The 22246-nt window shown below is 37.0% G+C and overlaps 1 protein-coding gene across 1 annotated transcript in view; it reads right to left on the bottom strand.

The window, feature by feature from the left end:
* Nucleotides 1–2061: 2061 nt before the first annotated feature.
* Nucleotides 2062–22246, bottom strand: part of LOC116159532 (inaD-like protein) — a 51622-nt gene continuing 31437 nt past the window's right edge. Inside the window, exons 6-9 of the mRNA XM_031472529.1 lie at nt 10001–10197; nt 6802–6896; nt 5305–5377; nt 2062–2182 (exon numbers count right to left, since the gene is read on the bottom strand). Coding sequence (XP_031328389.1) covers nt 2102–2182; nt 5305–5377; nt 6802–6896; nt 10001–10197 — 446 coding nt within the window. The 3' untranslated portion in view covers nt 2062–2101. The remainder of the gene's footprint in view (nt 2183–5304; nt 5378–6801; nt 6897–10000; nt 10198–22246) is intronic.

Below are 22246 nucleotides of genomic sequence, written 5' to 3'. Positions count from 1 at the left end.
CAGAAAAAAAAACGGCATTTGTTAATTAAGTTCAAATTTCACCTTAGGAGGACTGCCAGGTAATTTCTTCTCATTTGCCATTACTTTGTTTCACCTAAAATGTGGCCTTTGCGAAATTATGTGCCCGACCAACGCTAATTATTATTACATAAAATTTAGTCAGGGGTCCGGCTAACGCCAATTATTTGTAATTGGGATTAAGTTTGGAATATGCAAGCAGCTAACGTAAATTACATTACATTACATTTAGCTGAGAGGATTAATTATTCCTTTTTGCTTCTCTCTTTTGTATTTTATTATATATTTCAATTTTATCATTCCACGAACCGAAATTGGACATTGTTAAAGAAATTTCTGCTGGTTGGCGTGGTTGCAAATCTTACTCCAGTTTTTAGCGTATTTTCCTCAAGTGAAAAATCGCTATCGGCTGCACTTTGACGTTCGTCCGTTCGTCTGTCCGTCACACGTAGGTACTCCTTCTAAACCACTGAACCGATTTTGGCGATATAGGACTCATTTGAAAGGGTTTTGGTCCAAGGATTCCGTGCATACCCATATTTTTGGTTTTCCGCATGCGCAGTGTCAAAAATTTGGTTTAACGCATGTGCGATGCTAACTTTTTTATTTATGAAGATATTTAAATGAAATTTTATACATATGCACTTGGAATACAAGCAAATCTAACACCAGTTTTAAAATTTTGTTTTGCGCATGCGCAATGGCAACTTTTTTATTTATGAAAGCAGTTAAACGAAATATATGTAGGCACCTTGAATGAAACTAAAACTAATACCGGTTTCAAAATTACTGTTAACGCATGCTGTTTTATTTATGAAGGTATTCAATGAAATTTCTAATGTAGACCATGCGCAATGCTATTTACGACAGCATTTATAAAAAGTTCCATATGTAGACACTTCGAATAAAAGTAAAACTACTCGTAATGCCCATTTCAAAATTTGTTTGTATTTGTATACGCTCCACTATTTTTCATTAAACTGTATAGACTTCGACGATAGGCGACTCATTTGAAAGAGAATGGAGTAAGGATCTCATGCCTACCGGTATTTTTTCCTGGTCCTAGCATTAACATTATTAGGCATGCGTTAATAACATAAACTGGCATACAATAGATGGAGAACCGGAGAATTTCAGCGAAATAGTTGAGGGCTTGAAGGTGTCGACCATGGTCGGCGAGGGATTGGGGGGAGGATTTCTAGAAACTCGAGTCGAATCATACTAATTTTTTGTTTGTGTTAGAGGCCAAAAACACACCCCATTTATATTCACTATCATTTCATCCAAACGACAATTTTAGATTCATATTCAGTAGCGAATTTACATATAGGCACACTAGGCACGTGCCTATATTTATTTTAGGTAACATTTTAAGTTTTAAAATAAGTCCCCTAAGAAGTCACAAATGACAAAAATCTTTAATTAAAATTATGAAATAAATTGGAATTGGTAGATAGTTTAAACAAACTGCAACTGTAAGAATGATAATCGACAATGCAAGTTTTGACGTGTGTGAAAACCAGGGTGAAAACTTAATCTTAGGTATACTGTATTTCTTTTCATATTAGTTTTAAAAATTTCATCTTATAATTTGATTTTTATTTTAAAATTTATTGCCATTTAAAGATTATTTTGGGGCGCATATCTTTCGGTGTGCCTAGGGGCGCAAAAAATTTAAATCCGCCACTGTTCATATTAAGTGCTTCACATTCTCCAACAAGTTGTATCGTGCAACCTCCGTTTCATCGTGGCACTTTTGTATGGAAATTTAATGAGACGATTTATATTTCTGGATATTCATCCCTTTTGAGTAGATTAAATATTTTCGAATCCAATTTCGCTAATGCTCACTGTTAAATCTATCAACTTACATAACGATACTTATATATTCCAATATTGGAACGTTAAGATATAGCCTCATTAAAATAGCCCTCTCATTATTATGTAATGGAGATGTGCGTGTCAAGATACATATTCATAATATAATTTACCTAACAATGTGCTTTAATAATATCTAACTCAATATTTAATATTAATACATGTTTTCTGTAACCTACATTCCATCATGAAGTTCATTTTATTCTTAGAGCGCTAAATATTTACTTACTTTTTCTACAACCACGTTTCTCACGTTGGGGTATCCGGAAAATCGCTCTTCATTCGTCTAAAAAATTAAAATATCCACTTAAGAGTTCAGTAGTTAAAAAAAGGAGAAATAGTAACAGGAGCGTTATACTCAGCTCATTAATCTATGCACCCTTATTGAAATAAACAAGAACCGACAAAAATCGTACATTCTCTTTATTGAATATTTAATCGCAAAATTATTTTTTATTTCACTACTTTGTCATTTCATCATTAGTTCCCTCTAATTACATACCTATAAGTATAACATTTAATCATGTAGATGAGAAAATAATGAAATGCCGATTGTTGTTTTGATGTTACGGAGTTGGAAACCTCTACTTTGTGCTATTTCTTATGGAGAACGTATCATACTGATACATATCGGTTGGTTGTTTCAAGTATTTTTGTTTAGAAAGGAATTTATTACCAATGTTATTACCATCGTTTACGGCTGCAGTTGATGTTACAAAAATTGAAGCTGTTGTTGCCTTGCCAGCACGTTGTGCATGTGCTGCTTTCTGTGATATAATATGCATGGTGTTCTGTTACAGTTATTCGGGTATAACGAGTAATTATAACCCGCATACTGTTGCGAACCTTCTAGAACGTTATCGAGGCGTCATATAGTCGATGAAGGATTACTCGGCGGCGATAAGCGGATGTACCTAACTCATTTTTTGTTATTAATATGATATGCCGACAATCGATAACTTTCTAGAAGTTTCAGTTCGGTGTAGTGAAAGAATTACCTACTGCCAAGACGTGTTTGCTTCAGAAAACCGACTTGTGGATCGAAGCAATATGCAGAGCTAAACGCGAAGAAGCCAAGAAGATCATCGGCGGAATGGCTCCTCAAGGGACCATCTAGCTTGGATTTCGTCTGCGGCACTAGTCGAAAGGTGGTAGCACGACGTTTTGCGTGGATTGTATGCAACTGAACAACGTAACAGAAAAGGATAATTATACCTTTCCTAGCTCGAATCGATTACACGGTAGATACATTTACTTACCGGTGCTAAGTGGATTTCCACTTTAGATATGAAAAGCGGCAAGTTGATTTAGATCTTAAATCTCGCGAGAAGACAGCCTTTAGCATAGTGCCGCGGTCATGCCCTTTGGTCTGCGCAACGCCCCGGCAACGTTTTCGAGGACAATGGAACTGGTATTGGGAGGTGTCTGTCGTAAAAGACATGCCCGGTTCGAAGAACACTTCAAAAATTTTGACGACGTTGATCAACCTCTTAGAGAAAGACAGGGATTGTAAATTCGGTGCTTCCCTTTCACATTGAAAATTTTTAAAATCGAGATATACAAAAAAGTTCTCAACTATGGTATAGTGCGACCAGCTTCTGTCAAGGAATTCATCTTGGTGTCCTTCATCTGTGTAGTAACATTCATTTTTCGAACAATTCAAGGCAAATTTGGTCTTACCGTGCGAGCAAATTGTTTCGATCCTCCTCCCGTATCTCAAAGCTGCTACTTTAGCACTGCCTCTAATCTCCGACTCCGATACAGTCTCCTTCCCTTGTTCACTCACTTTGGGCAGGTACCTAGCCGTGTGTGTCAAGGCAAAACGAGGTAGTCGGAATCGCGTCGTTTTAAATGGAGGTTGTAAAGTCCTTTTTTAAGATTCTTAAATATACCCTTTACGCCATCGTCGTGTAAGCTCACTGTAGTAGTTGGTAGAGTTTTTATTTCATAGTTCTTTGTTTTCCCGCTAGAAGTCGTGCAGATGTAGTTTCTGTTAAAGTCACTAAATATAGAAAGTACCGCAATCCATTGGGCTCGTGTGTTAGAGAGAGAACGCATGATTTTTGCACAAAGATGGCGGAAGTTACCAGATTCTAGTAACTTTAATGTTAGGAATTGTTCCACCTGTTTGGAGATATCTGTATATATTTGTATAAAACATGACAGTACTATGAAGTTAGGTTATAAAAAATTACAGCTATTCAGATTTTATTTGTCAATTTTTCTAAGTTGGCAGCAAATTTGCCCAAAAATGGCGGATGATTGCGGTACTTTCTATATCTAGTGACTTTAGTTTCTGTTACAGTGACTTAATTTAGAACAGTGGTGACAACTCTCGTTTTTGATTGGTCGTTGGTTCCGGTCGCCATATTGGGGCTAAATTGCTATGGTTTGGTATAGGCGTTTACATTTTTTTTTTTATGTTTTTGCGAAATTCTGCGAATAAAGGTATTGCTTAAGGTAAAATGCTTATTGTGGACATTCGTTTCTATATAAAGATATAGTTTGGCGTGTTTAAAGTCAATAGAAATTAATTACAAAAAGTTGGTTGTGCTGCTCAATTGTTAGCCCCAATATGGCAGATGGGCAGGGATTATAATAAGATGTCGCCACTGTTCTAATACAGTCACTGTAGTTTGTGTTACAGTGACTTTATAGAGACAATGGCGACAATAGAGTCTCTAAATTTCTGATTGGTTCTTGAGATTGGCGGCCATTTTGCATCGAGTTTCGCAGTTTACCTACTATTTAAGCTGTGTTTCTACTACATGTGTGTTCAGTAGTGCATTTACTCGACGAGACGACGAATAATTGAAATCTGGGTCGAAATACTGAAAATGAGATTGAGATTAAGGTGTTGTTGGACTATGTGGTGCTTAGACAAACTAGGGGTCAGTTAGAGCTCTTGCACACGAACGATCAATCGCCGACCGGCAAAAAAATCGAAAGATCGGCCACCGATCAAAATAAAACTTCGACGGCACCGCCGTGTACGTCATCTTGAGGTAGGAAGTTTTAGAAAATTTTTAGAAAATCGGAACGAGCAAACCCCAAAACCTAAAAAAGGCCTATGTGTTATGGTTGCTGTGAACAATTAAAAATAAACTCAAACTTGGGGACATTTGAGGACCTGCCTCCCAAACGAAACTCTTTTAATCCCCTCTAGCTATCTTAAATTTTTTTAAACATAATTGTTAAGCCCTGTATTACTGACTGGACATGTACGATATTGAATGCTTTCAGGATATTAATTTTAGTACCCTTCTGGCCTGACCAGTATAACGAAAATTGGCCAAAACGTACACACAGATACACAATGCTTCTCCTTGCATCAATGAGAAATTATAACGCTCCCGTTCCATAATCATATAGGATATATTGTATCGCTCAATACAAAATAATACTGACCTCCTCTTCTTCCAATGTGACTGGAAATTGAGTTAGAGGACGGACGGCAATATCGTTAATGGCAGCTTTGCGTCTAAAACAAAAGAAATATACCTACCTAAGCAAACGTTTCTGGTTGGAAATGGGAAGTTTACTACAATACAATCAAATCAATTGACAAAGACGTTTATTTTGCTCGAAATTGTTTCTCGTCCAAATGCTTGCTGTCAATCATCCTCGAATACGTTGCATAAAGAGATTCTTTTAAGTGAATACATAAGTATCATTTAAAGCGGACCACATCGACACATTACAAAAATTAGACTAATCAAATAGCATTTATTCACACATTCACATTGAATTTGTTGTGGGTAGAATCGAGGGTAGAATTAATTTAAGTAGTGTTAGGGAAAGTGGGAGTTTAATTTTAGATTTAAGGTGCTTGTAATTGCTTTTGAGCTTTGTTACGTGTGTTTACGAACCCAGTAAATTTAGAGTGTTGTGCAATTTGGGGAAGTCGATTGTGTGATTCAAAAATAGTTAATTTATTGATGAAATTAGCTTGCGCAACTACAGATTTTACCTCAATTACTGTTGAGCAGTACCTATACATACATTAGTTTAAGTGAGTAAAATGAAATATATCTCAGAACAAAGTACAAAAAATATAAAATAAAAATAGTTAGTAATTAATAGTTAGTAACTACTAGTTACAGATGACACAACAAAGAACTAATAACGTAAATGAAATATGAATAAGATATCTAACGATCACGGCTAACAATATTTGAAATTTAAACAAAAAAGTATTCTGTATCTATACTCATCTGATTGAGAAAATTAACGAGTGATATGATTTGAGCAACGGAATCACGAAACACATTTATTAGTTACAAATTGTTATACGATTCTCTACAGTACGTGCAGATACCATTTCTTTTTACATTCCTGAAGGCAATCTCCAAATACATCCAATTGTGGTGCTAATTTATTATGGTATGTGCGCAACATATACCTATACCTATTAATTAATGGTGAATGTTTGAGGGCATTTGTACGAGCGTATGGGATATGAAATAATGATCTCGAACGACTGGAGTACGAATGGGCGATAAACCGAATTTGACTGACTAATCCACTATCATCTGTGAAACTTCGAATAAGCTTATAAAGGAAAGTCAGTTGTAATATTTTCTTTCTGGTAATCAAACTTTTTAAATCAAACTTTGCCTTGACGTTAGATACGTTAACAGCGTATGATATTATTTTAAAAAATAAATACCGTTCGTGAAAATAAATGCAATTTTGTTTGTAGATCTAATTTTTGAAGTCATTTTCAGTCACGAATAGTGGAGTGGCAGCCTTTTTGTGTGAACCACTTTTTATCGCTCGGTATGCACTATCTATATGTTTTGGACGGGAGTAAAATCATCTAATGCGCAATCCCATAGAATATTTCAATAGTTAATGTAAAGTTCCTTTTGTGTATTAAAAAAAGTCAAGAATATAAATAATTACCTTAATATGACTATTTTAAATACCGGTCCAGCTAGGCCTTTAATAATTGCTGATGCGTTCAGATGACATCGACCATGCAGTACAATACCATTCACCTGAAAATGAAATAAACGTTTGCATGTAATTATGGTAAATTAATTAGTAAATTGGAAATTATTGCGTGGTAACCAACTGGGAAAATAGGTAATAACAAACGATCTTGTTGAAAACTCATTGCAATCTATATGTTGGTATTGAGGATTAAATAGTGTTATATTTATACTTTTTTTTAAAATTCGAAATATTGTCAACTAAGGCTCTCTGCTTATTTTACCCACCAAAACCGACGGTTATTTCCCCGCCGAACAATTTTCGTCCTGGTAACAATCCTATGCAGTATGTATTTTCCGCTGTGTAAGAGTGTAGAATTTTAAGATTTTGTATATTACCATACGAGTTACCATAGGTATTGTTAGTTAGGTTGTAATGATGTGAATTGATAACATTAATTGTTTTAGAATTTCTGTAGGAATTTTTCAATTAATGGAAATGAGTTATTGTTCGCCTTGAAGTTACTTGTATCAAGGAACATCCGGTATATGAACTGGCGCTTTATTACGAATTACCCTTGGTATGGGGAAAATGACATCGATCTAATATTTTAAGATTTCAGATTCATTAGGAAATTAACAATCGGTTTTAGATTCCATGTGTTCCATAAAGCCAGGGTGGAACAGCTGTTTTGACGGCTGGAAGGTGGTACAGCGAGGGTAACCAGCGTGCTATCTTGAATTCTTGACCTCACCGGTTGCACTTAAATTCCAATAAAAAAGGTGTTAATTGGATTAACGAATATTGGTGTTGGGATGCGCTCAATGACGTAAGCATAATTAACGATTGACATTTAAATGAGTTGCAGACTCGTCCGATTGAGTCTTAGCTCAAAAGAAGCGCTCTTAATTCACTTGAATTTTGACACCGATCCCGTATTTTTAAGACGTCTGGGAAAGACGTAATTAATTAAAAACAGTTTCAATTTGTTTGAACGTATCGGAGGTATAAGCGTACGGGATGGGAATTCCAGTTTGTCCCTACTCAAATGGACGTTTATAGTTATTTACATATGAGTATGGTAAATCAAGGTTTACGAGTGAGATGTTTACTGCCGAAGCGTAGCTGAGGCAGGAATTTCGAAACGAGTAACGTAAATTGATTTGACATACAAATAATGTAAAACATTTTATTTCATACTGCTCTATTTCTATTAAAATACCATTTTGATTAGAATGTTGTAGGTGCACATTAAAATAAAAGCAAAAGTCGATCACTTGATTTGTTTGATGACAGTAGTTTGACAAATATCAATGCATACGTTTAGATGGATGTCAGTTGCGGTTGCTAGGCAAAATTTTCCGTCTGGTAAAAATTTTCAGTCTGGTAAAATACGATTTACCAGACTCAAATCAGTCTGGGAAAGTGGCGATTACTAGATAGTATGAAATAAAATAAATTACAAACGCACTATAAAATAGGATCTTTTTCCGCTTTGCATCTTTTGCCGTTTGTATCCGACAGTTACGTTGTGTAAGTACAGAAATTTTGAGCTCTCCCTTAAATTTACTTTTGCAACCGTATTTAAATAATCGATCTTTTGGTTTTTTGCACCTTCACCAGTTGCATTTTTTGCATCCGTGCCGTTTCATTTTGTTTTCCAATTAAGTTACCACTCCGTAATTATTGAAATTGGCTTTTAACCAATTTCTGCAGCACCGATCCGATTGACAGGTAACCTTTTTGCTATTTTCCGTTTCATTAATTATAGCGGACGGAGGATATTGACTCGGTTTCTGTAATTGCTTTCCTTTAGTAATAGCCTAATAGCTACCGAATCCGCATATTTACTATTACCGCTTAGGAAAATTGCTGTGAGCTTCCCGTTTAGAATTCCTGGAACCGCCATTTTCTAGTCGAGGTACCTGGAGCACTCGACACTTTCCAAATTTTCCGCCGACTCGCCACCGTCACCATCTACATGTTTTGTATTGTAAATTACTGCTGGATTTTCGTTTTTAGCGCATTTCCACAAAAATAAAAAAAATGCGCTATTGTGGCCACTTTGTTCGTCCGTCTGTCCGTCCGTCTAGCTAGACGGTACTAGTTCTTTATTTTAAGAACAATACTCTTTTCTCTACTTTTTTCTCTATTTGGTTCGTTATGGTGTCGAGGCTTGCACCAAGGAAGGAATTTTTCTGGGTTTTTTTGTTAACAAAAGTTGGTCACGCCACACATGATTGGTTTTACATTCAACAATAACAAGATCGCATACCGTGAAGATTATACAAGTATTTAAGAAGTAAGTGACAATGTGTTTTATTTTTGTTTGTGGTGTTTGATGAAAATTTAATTTGTTATGGGTAGATTTAATTTTGGGTATTGTTGGAAAAGGTTGGGCTTTTGTTTTAGATGCTTGTAATTGTTTAGTCACCTGCGTTTATGAACCCAGTAAATTTTGAGTCTCTTGTTAATTTAGGCAAGCCAAGCGGCTATTTGTAAAATAACAATTTTTTAAAAATTAGCCAGCAACTAGCGCGAGAAACCTTGCTAGAGTATTCTCGCCTTTAGGTAGTGCTCATGAAGCGCTTCGTCTGGTGAACGCACCCAATGACCATCGAAATTTTTGAGGTGGGCAAATAACCGTGAACCAGATATACTGATATAACTGAATCGGTTAAACAAAATAATTTGTATTTATAATAATAATAATCTTTATTGTTGTTAAGACAAAAAACATTTTTTTGTTTACAAGCGTCAGTTTAGAAAAGGATAAAAAACAAGGGACAAATACATTTAATGACTATCTGTAGGACTCTTACATAACCAACAAACTTAAAGAAGTGATATATTTGGTTCGCCAATTATGCCCAGTAAAGACGTTGTATACGGTAATGTACGTTAATGGTGCAACAGAGTTTATATTGAACAAAGTGAACTTCCTTGTAGTTGACGTCTTATCAAAGTGAATTAACAGTTGAATTCAATTCCCTTGCAAATTAATTGTAGCCCTCTTGTAAGGCCTAGGTACATAAAACGATGAAATCTAAAGCTTTATGTATAAAAATAAATTTAAAGGTTTGAGGGCGTTCAAATCCTTAAGGGCAATATCCCTTACACAGTTCTGTGGTTGTTTGGACATTCTCTGCAAGTTACACGGTTTACTTACCTCCAAAATTTCATCGCCAACTTCAATTCCTCCCATTTTATAAGCTTCGCCATTTGGATTTAAACCGCAAACAAACACCGCCATACAGTTACGATCCTTGTGTCCCGCAAGACTTAAACCTAAGCCCTTTTGACCTCGTTCTAACTGTACCATCATTACGGTTTTTCCAAATTTGGCGTACTTTTTTTGTATTTCATCTGAAACAATTCATAAATTAAAATCTTTTTGTAAACATTCATAGACATTGAGGGGTACGCGTCACTTCTCTTGTAATATGGAAATACATTACAATTATACTAATTAACATAAAGACCTATAAAATCAGAATCACAAATGAAGATATCTGCGTCATTAAAAACCTAGTACCTAGTGATTTTATTCTAATGTAAATGAGAATAAGAATAAAGGTAAAAATAACATGTTTAGAATCGATTCACAAACTAATGGCGCAAATATTCGTCAATGGTGATCGTGATTTAGGGTAGGTAGGTACCTACCTACGTTTGTGTAACTGAAAGTAGAGCTTCTCAAACGCTAAAAATCAAGATTAGTTTAATCACATGTAGCGCTTTTTGACTTCGTGGTTATGGTAACCAATGTGGCTGCAAAATCCGCCTTGTCAAAGAAAAAATGTTTCAAAACCCATTCGTGGGACACAACTTGTATATGGGGAGTAACGGGCAAATATACAGACCATAACACTGCAACTGCAATTTCTATCTTACGTGCTATAGGTCTTTCTCCTAATGCTACCTCATTACTTCATAGCTACCTACCTAACGGGCAGGTCACAGTGCGTTACTTTAATGGGTAAGTCATCTGTGTAGTACAGGGAACTACCTGGGGGTGTACCGCAAGGGTCTATTCTTGGCCCCTTATTGTGCACCATATATACCTTATTTTATACATGAGTTCCTAAGACGTGTCTATAGTTCACATGTATGCTGACGACATGCAGTTGTACCACTCCTTTAAAAGTGAACATTTACACGAAGTGCTAAATCTCATTACAGTCTTACGCTTAAACGCACGTGTAGTTTAAATACATACTGAAGTCGTCAACCACGGCTAGAGTCAAAGAGAACTTCCTCATATTTCTTAAATGCGAAATTATTGTCAATGATAAATCAAATAAGCGTCTTGTCTGCTTAGAATACATCCCAAAACGGCTGCGATAAGATATGTAGCCATTTATTTATCTAGAAACTTTCCAATTGTATTAGCTAGGAGCCTTCTCTCAATCCAATTTAAATATAGCCGTCTCCTTGTCGAAAGTTTATAAACACGAAAAAAATGCGTCACGTATACTGATTCCGACTTGTTAAATTACATAATTTTGTACAAGGGTTTAATACGGCCCTACTCCAATTTAGAGCTTCACATTATTTTTCCACGGTTTATTAAATTTGCGCTGGAAATTTTTTGGTACTCTCGAATATTGGTGACTGCCGGCTATCTGTCGCCGCGTTTTCCCTAGCCTTCCGTATGTCAGAGTGCCCTCAAAAGGGATCCGGTAACGGAGTAGACTCCTTGAAAGAGGAGAAGGTTCTAACCCAGGGCCTTATTCAAGGACCTGGTGGTAGGCCAGCTCCTATTCAAAAAGAATAGCACTGGCGCATTGAAGGCGATGGACCGGAAGCACCGGCTCGAGTATAAAACCTCGGGTCAAGCGGGCCCTGCGCCCCAGATCGCTTTCTTGAAGCGCCTCCAGAGACAAAATTCTGGTTGCAGGTCGAGTCTATGTAGAACGTTTATCCGTAGGGAGAAGCCTGGTAAGGTCCTCCTCGCATTTGATGTCGATGAGGCATCCCATCGGCCATCGGGCACTCCAGCGGCAGAACTTTCAGGTGCACGCACACGGCTGCGCCCGCTAAGGGAAAGAGCTCCACCGGAGCAGCAGGCCTCAGTGTCCTTGAGACGGAGGGAGCTCAATCCCTCGTTATCGACCTCGAAGAGGCGTTCGGATTACCACCGGCGCCCTCAGACATTGAGAAAGATGAAAGCTTTTGGCTCGTATGGCGGTTCTTGGTTCCGACCAGGGGTAGGAACCGTCGGCACCACTGGGAGAGGGGAAGGGGGGCCTAGTACATCAGTGATGGACAAAGTAACCTTCTTACAGAGCAATTTCTGGAGTATTTGCAAACAACTGATTTCAATGTTTTAAATCAGGGAGCAGCCCCTACCTCAGTTACAGCACGGGGGCAGGAGGTTATTGATATGACGTTGGGCTCCAATTTAATAGCTCACATGATCACGAATTGGAGAGTCGCTTCGGATCACCGGTACAACTAATCCTGGCATTCCACTACGGGCCATGTCGGTTTCGGAATCCCCGATCCACTGATTGGAATTGCTATATGTGCCGAAACTGTCAGAGCGGTTGGATGAACCACCTTTGCTCTGTCAGGAAGCAGGGCAGATGAAAGAAAATCAGAATCAAAAGATCATGGAGGACCTTCTGTGGTAACATGGAGGGTCTTCCGCAAGTTCAAAGACTTCGTAAGATCCTTTTGAAAAGCCCAGGGCAGAAAGTGGAGACCCTGAGGCTTTCATGCGGCAGATATGCCTCTACCGCGGGCGAGGCTCTCACATGTCTCCTGGACTTTCCAGGCTCTGGGGACTACGTAATTTCGAACCCACTAAAAGAACCTACAAGGTTCGGTGTACGGCCGATCGACGGGAAAGTAATGTAAATGAACCTAGCAGAGCAAGTTCAGCAGAACACAATCAAAGATATTGCATAATTAGGTGCTGATTAGGTGCTAATTAAGTGGCTTGTTTTCAAATTCTGTGCTCTTCCTTTTTTTATTTTTACTTCTGCTATTTACATGATTTAAGCAGACAGACACTGTGTTTACAAAAACAAATACGTCTTTAAGTGTTCGTGATTTGGTGTATTAAAAGGTGCTAATTTATTGCTTTTAACGCAAAAAGTTACCGAGAGATCTCTGAAAGGGCGGTCAGGGGTCAGCCCATTCAAGAGTGCTGGACCGAACGGCATACTCCAAGCTCTGGTACTTTAGAGTATATCCCCGAAAGCCGGAGAAAGGTTAAGAGTTGTGTACCTACGTAAGCCGGGTCGTGCCAAAATGACATGGCGAAGATTTACAGGTCCATCAGCCTATTATCGTTTTTTTCTAAAAGCGGCGGAGAAACTGGTGGATGCATAGATAAGGGAGCAATGAAAACCACATCAACTTTGGCCATGGAGGCACTTTTGGGGTCGCTTTTGGGACTAGTCTTTAACACTTAGCTGTGGAGGCAGAGGCCCAGAAGGCTTCCATACAGCTAAACGATTGGGACGAGTGAAAAAATCGTGGTAGCCTTGGGAACGGGCGGATCTGGGAGGAAATCCTCAGATCCCATCCCCTCCTCGCAAGAAGGGATGTGATCCGGGATGTCTTACTAAGACCAAAGAGTTATGGAATCACTCTCCTGAACAGGGAGCAGTGGCTGAACTCGGAATACTCGTTTTTCAAACCTGAGGGACTCGTGTTGTTTACAGACGGGTCCCTAACAGAAAGGGGAACGGGCATGGGTATATATGGTGAACGATCGAGACCTGACGCCAGCTTCTCCGTTAGTCAGCAGCAGTTTCCAGCGAATAAATCATAGTTAAGCTGCCGTTTCAATAAATAAGATTCCCTGGTTTACGCTTATTACTCTTATTGTAATAGCGGAAAACTGGTTTGTCTGCCGTCGAGATAAATTGAAAGTTCATTGCCTGATCATTTCTATACAACGAAAGGAGATCCAATTTTTCGTTTCTATATTGTCCAGCTTTAGGAACGCCATCGATTTTAGAAATCGCTATAATTAAGGTGAAGTGAAATTTTTGTTGGATTTGTATAAAAAATTAAAATCGAATCTCTTTAAGAAATTGCATTGAATTTTTATTGAATGTTGTCAGAAAATAGGAATCGATCTTGGTAAATTGGCTAAAAGGCGTAAACTTGTATCACATTTAATAACTATTTTCATTCTTTTTGAATTCTTTTTCAATTTTCATTTAAGAGTTCAATTTTACGAGCTATTAAAAAGTTTGCCTTAGAAAAAGTTTTTCGTGGCAGTAGGAAATCAATTTTTGATCATACGAACAAGGCTGTTCAACTCCTGTATTGTAAGAAGCTATTACAAATACGATTGTCTTTTGTTTATTGTGTATTATTGGGGGTTTACGATAATTCAACTGGTTTAACATGGTTGATAGATTTTGCTGGTTACAATTACTGGGACAATTGTTTCTATGGCGATTTCTACCAACCCGGTTAGAGCGGCTGAATTATCGTAAATCCCCATTGTTTCTTATCCTCCACCTCGCTAAAGATTTCCACATCAAAGAAACCTAACTGTAGTCAAAGAGTATTATTAGTTACTCTTTGCTGTAGTGTACCACGATTTCTCTGGCATCTCAGTATCGTTCTTGTAACGGGATGTTATTGCAAAAAATTGTAAAACTGGAGACCATAACCCCTTCTTGTTTCTTTGCAAGGCTCCTTATTTTCAGGAAAGTTCGAAACAAGGAGAAACCGATCCGTATGTTTCAGGCAGTAACCACTTCTTCAGTTAATTTATTCTACTGTGCTGATGGAAGTTCTAGTGCTCAATAACAACGTACCAAAAACAAAACTGCTATCTGCGGATCTACAATCACTACATTGCAAAATGGGGGATAGATTTTTAACGTATGGTACCTACTGTAGCAAATGTTCTAAATACAAATCAAATAGACCTTTATATTTTTTAACGAAGATTCCGAAACTGCCAGAATTCACAGCCCAGTATTAATTACTCGAAGGGTGACTCTACATTGATTTTAGCATAAATCGGTAGTAATTAAAAATAAGTGTGAGTTTCCACTTCGATTCTTGAAGTAACATGACTCTATACATTTTAAATTAATTAACATGGAATAATATTTCCGATAACAAAAAAATCAATGCAAATTTAACGCAAGGGGCAAGACTATGGAGTTTGAAATCTATGTCATTTAACATGTTACTTTTTACCTCAAATTTAAGGATTCAATTAGCTCGCGTTTTTTTGCCACCGAAATCAAAAAAATGAATTCATTTAAAATTTAAAAACAATGAGATATCAAAATTGCAAAGCTACTGCTGTTGCAACATATCACACAGCTAATTATACACAGTTTTTGTTTATGGAAAAAGAATATCAACAATATCATTGTTCATAGACTGTCGATGCAAATAACTAACAGAATGTACCTAAATACTAAATAGGTAGTTAGAGAAGCAACTACCACCATTTTACTAACAGTTGCAGTTGCGTTGTAAATGTTCTCTAAATATTTGTACGAAGAAAAGCAGGTTACAGAAAGTGGTCTTTGATTCAGTTGAGAGATCTAAAACTACCCACGTGTATAGCAAAAACAAAAAAACAACGTTATACCATCTACTAGATAAAGTAAATAAGGTTTGACTGATCCGATCCGTATAGATTGTTGATAGAGGACGGTAAACAACTATAACCCAACTAAAAAAGCTCCCCGAACGCAGCGTTGTAGTTTTCTACAAGACATACCCCCAGACTAAAAGCAGATATTAATGACCTTTCATTCGTTTCCATTGGCAACGAACTGATTTGTATCTCCCTAATATATATTTGCCTTGGACCGAATCCACGTTTGACAAATAATCGTTCCCTTCTAAACGGTGCGTCGTATAATTTTGAGTTGTCGAATAAATTCTAACGTTATGAAAAATGAAAATGTTTCAAGGAAACCTATTTCGTTCTGTTCAGTTGGCGGGGCGTATAATCGCGAACTAAGGGCGAACGCAATAAAATTGTTATTTGCAGTTGCCGCTGAAAGGGATTAGTGAATTTTGTCCGCAAACCCGTTTAATAAAAATGGCACCATTACTTTTAGTCAATCAATTTTAGTATAAAAGCTCTACTGGTGTTTGTCTGAAATCTTGGCCTAGATTTCAAATTTAAGTTAGCAGTTCAACGAGCCATTTGTTTTCGCGAGCATTTCAATTTGAATTAAATTAGTGTTATCTTAATACATTTCCAAATAAAAGTGAAACGCGGGCTAGCGCCTTAATAAATCGACCGCGTTTCGGCAGCAGCAACACTTACCATTAGCATTCCCGTAATTTTCTCTAAGTTAATAACACGTCTGCGATGAAAAAAGGTTTTCCAGATGCTTTCGTCGAAAAAGCTCAGTTGAACCATTGAATAATAAATCTTTATTTATTATTCAATGGTTGAACTAAAATATCTTCCCATCCTGTTACTCCGGAAACAAACACCAACTTTCTTATTTTAAATGAGGTACAATACTTTTTATTTACACTTACAGCTTTTTGAGTAACGTTTTCTGTATGTAACTGGAACCGCTTTTAAGTTAAGAAACATTTTTTTCAATTTCAAAAGGCCCAACTTATTATCTTTAAACCACTTTTTCGGAACAAAGCTAAATTAGGGTTTGTGAGACTTCGTATCAAACATAAATAAAATTTAAGCAGGTGCAGGTTGGGAAAATACAGCAAACACAGTTTGCAACTCCTGTTTAATTATAAGAACTTATGTATGGTAGTAGAAGATAAAACCGCTAAAATGCAGAAGTGGAAACAAGTTGAAAAGTACTCTATGCGTTAAGCTACTTAAGCGCGTTTTTGTGCGACGGATCCAGGTTTTATTAGCAAACTCATTTTTTAGGCTATCATCACAAAAACGTTGATTTTATGGTCGCTTTTGCGGCCATAAAGTTTCACTTTATTGTACGCTTCTGTCAAACTTTACTTTATTGTACACATCTGTCAAACTGTACTTATTTGAAACTGATGTTTGAGAAACAGTAATCTGTTTGATACAAAGCGTCTATCTGGTCTCGCCCCATCAAGGATTGGGCCATCCACGTGCGTTTTTTTCATTTTCGGACTTGTAGGAATGTTTCACACCATTTTGCATAATCACAATGTTCACATTTAAAATTATAGTTTGACGTTTCAATCTTTGCTGCTGCAGACCTTTTTGAAGTGTAGAACCAAAACATGAGGAAGATGTTGTTGCTTACATTATTATACGAAGAATCACCAGCAATTAACCGAAAACACAAGTAGCTACCTATACCTACCATCAAAGTAGGTAATCAGGTTTCTAATAATTGTACAGCATGTTAACTATAAGGTCTTAGAAGCCACAGTTACGAAGGACCTATTGCATTTGACATAGGGTCGCAATGCTTGCAGCTTCCAAAATTTCATTTTGGGTAGGTATCTGAACTGTCGCTATCACCCATTTTGATACGCACAAAACACATGCAAAGATGCTAATTATAATTTATTACATATGATAGGGAATGCTTTGTTTTTAATTGTCTAAGATAACTATGATTTTCAGAAAAAAAAATGTTTATGAGCAAATTTTTGAATTCTTTTTTGATGATCGCCTCAAAAATGTTGTGTGCACCTTGGCCAAAAGTGATTTGTTAGGCCTCATCTGAATTGCGGCCTCGGCTGCCGCCTCGGCCACAAACAGCAGCTTAGGCCAAAAAAGATCACTTTTACGGCCTTGGTACACAAATAACTATTTTCTCCAACCACCTGAATAAGACGCTATTTTGTGACAGTGTTCGGTACGTAAAATTGACGTTTTGCGGATTAATCGTTTTCACCATGGCAACTGTACAAAAAGTGGATACTTTTGGTCCTAGTACCAAAAAGAAATTGACCTTGAAAGTTGGCCAATTAAAAAATTACAATCACGGAGATATGTCACATTGACATCGTTTTACATTGCAGGTTGTAAGATATTTCTATACATACAAATCAAATATTTTTGCATATTCAATGCAAATAAGGATGTTACCTATACGTATATACATGAAAATGATTTACGCTCGCTATTTTTATTTAAACCATGTGTAACGTAATTTACATATTCGATGAACGTAATTTTAATACGTATACAACCCGCCGTCGCGCGTAACGCCATCTACTTCAGACCCATTGCACTATTATCTGTCATTTTGAATTCAAAATTTGAAAAAGTTAATTGCAATTAATTTTAATTAAAAAACTGTATGGTAAGTTTTTTATTTCAATACAAAATATAACAATATTAATTGTGTATACAATAGAAATGACTGAAACTGATAGCGACATGGATTGCACTCCGCCAGAGATTTTAGAAACGGCAGAACATGCTACCTCAAGATTTGCTCCCTCCAAAGCCGCGAGAGGTGAGAAGTAAGAAGTAAGAACGAATAGGTTATAAGTTAACCTAAAAACTAGAGTGGCATGACACGTGAGGACAAGAAAGCAGAAGTTCTTATACTAGTAGTGAAACTGTGACTGAATCTAAATTCGAATATAATTTGAAGGAAAGGGGGTTGGAGAAAAAATTTTATGTTTTATTCGTACAAAAAATGCGTTTTCGGGACTCGGAAGGCTGCTGGACTCCGCTAACGCGTCGTCCAGCAACTATCTTCCTCGTCCCGAAAACTGACATTTTTTGTACTAATGAAACAAATAACTAATTTTATTATACCTGAATCACAATCTCCGTTTTAAACACTCAAATGCGTGCGAAAAATGGCCTTTAAAACACACGTGCTTTAAAGTTGCTAAGTAATGATACCTACTTCAAGTATGGCTTTTGAAACTGTCATCTGGATGAAATAAAAAATCCTCTTAGGTCGCTTTCTGTAAATGCAGTACATTTCTTTGGCTTGTACCTATCCTTTGGTTGAAGCTTTCACAAACGCGCATAATTTAGGGTATGCTGTCAAATCTGTTCCACTTTTTAATCGCAGCTTTGTTTGAAGTTTTGAATTAATGCACCAAAAGATAGAAGATTTAAATACCTTTGACATTTCCTTCATATATGCCAGCATTATCGATGCATTTAAGACTTGATTCGTAAGTAACTTCCTATTCATCCATGGAAACAACTCTTCATATTCTTTGTAATAGGCTTTACTGGATTTGGATTTTACACCTACCAACGTTTTTTTAGATTTTACAACAAGCGATTTAATGGACTGTGTATTATCTTTTTCAACTGTAATCGTTTTATTCACAATAAAGACGATGATTTTTACATGCAAACGTCAAGTGACATTTCCATGGTAATCGTGAAATTACGAACACCCAGCCCACTTAATTAGATATGTATTCGAATATAACGTCAATATAATTTTATTGTAGGTATTTCCTATTTTTAAATTATACTGCAGGTATAATAAAAAATACTATAAGATACACGTGTATAATTGGTCTTTAAAGCACTTGCAACGTTAAAGGCACTCCGCTTTGCGTCGTGCCATTAAACTCGTTGCGCGTGCTTTAAAGACTTGATTATACACTTGTATCTTAATATACTATTTAATATTACCCCTGAAAATTCAATTTTTGACATAAAAACTTGAATATCGACGAAGCCCTTGGAGCAAAGGTTGAACTATGGAGTACCGTTGTACTCCAAATTCGTCTTAGAATCCGAAAATGTAGAAAAAATAGGGGGTGCCTATTTAAAATAACAAAGTTGATGGATACTTCCGGTATTTGCGGAAGTGGCGCCACCTTAAAAATATTTTAGTTCAATTCATCATGTGGCAAAACCCTTAAAGGACTTATCAGTTTAGTTTCATTTTCAAAGGTTCTCCATATCTTTCTAACTAACGCTCGTCAAGAATGACCCTGTATAATCTGCATGCAAAGAATTGTGAGACAAAGCTAATGCTTCAAACCTGATTCCTGAAAGATTCATCCGCTACACCTGACTGTTCCCTTTCGTATCGCTAGTTATGCAACTATCGTCAATATTTCGCGATTCCTTGATATATCCTGCTTAACTACATTTGCCCTGCAGGTAAGTTACATTAGGAATCCCGCTAACCCGTATTATTATTATTATTTTATTATGGTGTCCGATGAAAATATGTGGACTCTTTCATTTGGTCAATCATAAAATTAATAGGTAAGCACGGTGCCATGTAGGTTTTCGAAATACAATACTGCCTTCTATTCAAATAACTGCAATTTTTGTTTGAAATGAATTTGAATTAACAAACAGAAGTGGGATTATCAATTTTACATGCTCCCCTTTATTCGTAAAAAAATTTGCACCATTCGTAGGCATCCGTGCGCAACGAAGCGTTTTCTATGTGTCCACAGGTATTCGTGGTAGTAATTCTCCTCGATTTATAAATTTCCTTCCCTAGTATTACCTCAATGTAAATTCCGCCCGTTGATTTTGTGATTGTCATTCCACAATCATCGCCACCGCCATTAATGCAAATTTGATGACTCTGCCCTGATTGTTATAAATGAACCCCCAAGTAATTAAGGTGATTAGATGTCCTAATTGATAAACCACTGGAAGACGGCAATTTTATTGTGAAGACCTCTCTATCTCTCTTATAATTGAATGCAGCTTGACAATTGCCCAGATCAGGTTACAGAATAGGTACCTACAGACGAACGTACCTTGTTTAGTACATTTACTCTACGCGTTTTGCGTGCTTGTTTTTTGCTCGCATATCAAATACTACAAAATTTGAAAATCGACTGACAATGGCAAAGGAGGAATTCTTATAACAGCGATACAAACCGGCACAAATGTAGCACTAATCAATCCGCCTATTTATAGTCCCGAAATGTGTGCTTACAAACCTACAAACGTCCAAACGTTATATTTTGCCGGCAAACGTTTTACGGCACAAACGTAATTTGTCATTTGTGTAATTTGTGCCGGGAATGTTCTGGTAACTTCACGAACCCATCAGATTGGCGAAGTTGTTCGAATTATTCAGATTGAGGACAATGAACACCCCTCAGTAACCTCTTTGAAGGATCCTGCTCTCAAGGCACTACTTGCTTTTTAGCGCTTTTTTAAGAATTAAAAAAAATGTGCTATTGTTTGCGTTTTGTCCGTCCGTCCGTCCGGACCCACTTCTACCGTTTTGAACTACTTCTAGGGGAATGGTCCTAGAGTCCTGGAATTTTTTGCAGTAGGTAACCTATACCTTGAAGGTGTGTCAGACGGCCATTAAATTTCGCTGGCTAAAAGCCCCCCCCCCCCCCCGAATGATATCCTGAGATGCTGTTTTTGAAAGTAAAACGTTCATAACTTTTACGTACGACAACCAATTGGTCTCAGATTTTGCATACGCATGCCTATAGTGGTTGGGGGGGGGGGGGAACACATGTTCTACTCTTCATGATATTCTAATGAAGGTTGATTGATTTCTACTAACCATAGTCCTCCTCCGCGACCTCTTATCGTGATCGGGTGTATTCCCTTATACTCAGGAACGGATTGTCGGAAGAGGGTACTCACAAAGGTATATTCATTGGTGATGTCAAAACCAAAGCTATTTCGGTTAAAAAAGTACGCTTTATCTGCACAAGAGTTGTGCACAATGTATACTTGTTTATCATGCAGGTGCAAGATCAATTGTGGTGGCGCCTGCGAATGCAGAAAAGCAGGGTTAAAATGCCTCACGACTTGCGGTAGGTATATCCAACGGGAAGACCTGCCAAAATGTCAAAAAAGTATGAGACTGGACGAATCTGCCGCTCGATTTTTCTTTATCGACTGTAGAAGGAGAATCCGACAAAGAAGCCGATGTTGATCCCGAAATAGCGATAAACATATTCATACATAACATATCTTTGACATTAACAGTTAATGACACTTCAATAGTTTAGATGCCAACAGAAACTACCAGCTTGCAAAATTCGCCACTTGTTTTATGTTTCAGCGTAATACTGACTTGTGTTTTAACCAATCACACTGAAGGTCAAATCTTCCCTATGTTTTTTACCGCTACCTTCTTAAAATGAATACAATATAGATTAATAATCAATTTGATTAATTAATTAATTGATTAATAAATTATTTGGATCAAATATAGACCACTGTTTATTAAAAATTTCTGATTTTCTGCCCAAGTGTTAACTTTAGTGAAAATATGCTAACTATATTTTTTATAGAAAATGTTCTTCTCTTTCATTTTACTCACCATATATTTTTTCGAAAAATACGCAGTTTTGGAGATATTTGCGAAAAAACCGTTTTTGGCGGCCATCTTGGCAAGATGGCGGCGCCGGCGGCATATTTCGAATTGTGCATATTGTGAATTTTAGTTTTACGCATCCAAACCTATAAAAAATTTTAAAACTTCCTGAGTTACTTCCAGGTAAAAATCCCCAATGACTGGTCTATTAGCAGAGCATCACAACTAAAATCGAAATAAACTAAACAAATATAGAA

This window comes from Photinus pyralis, unplaced genomic scaffold, assembly GCF_008802855.1.
Source record: "Photinus pyralis isolate 1611_PpyrPB1 unplaced genomic scaffold, Ppyr1.3 Ppyr1.4_LG1, whole genome shotgun sequence".
NCBI lineage: Eukaryota > Metazoa > Arthropoda > Insecta > Coleoptera > Lampyridae > Photinus > Photinus pyralis.
This window is presented reverse-complemented; position numbering and strand designations above follow the sequence as displayed.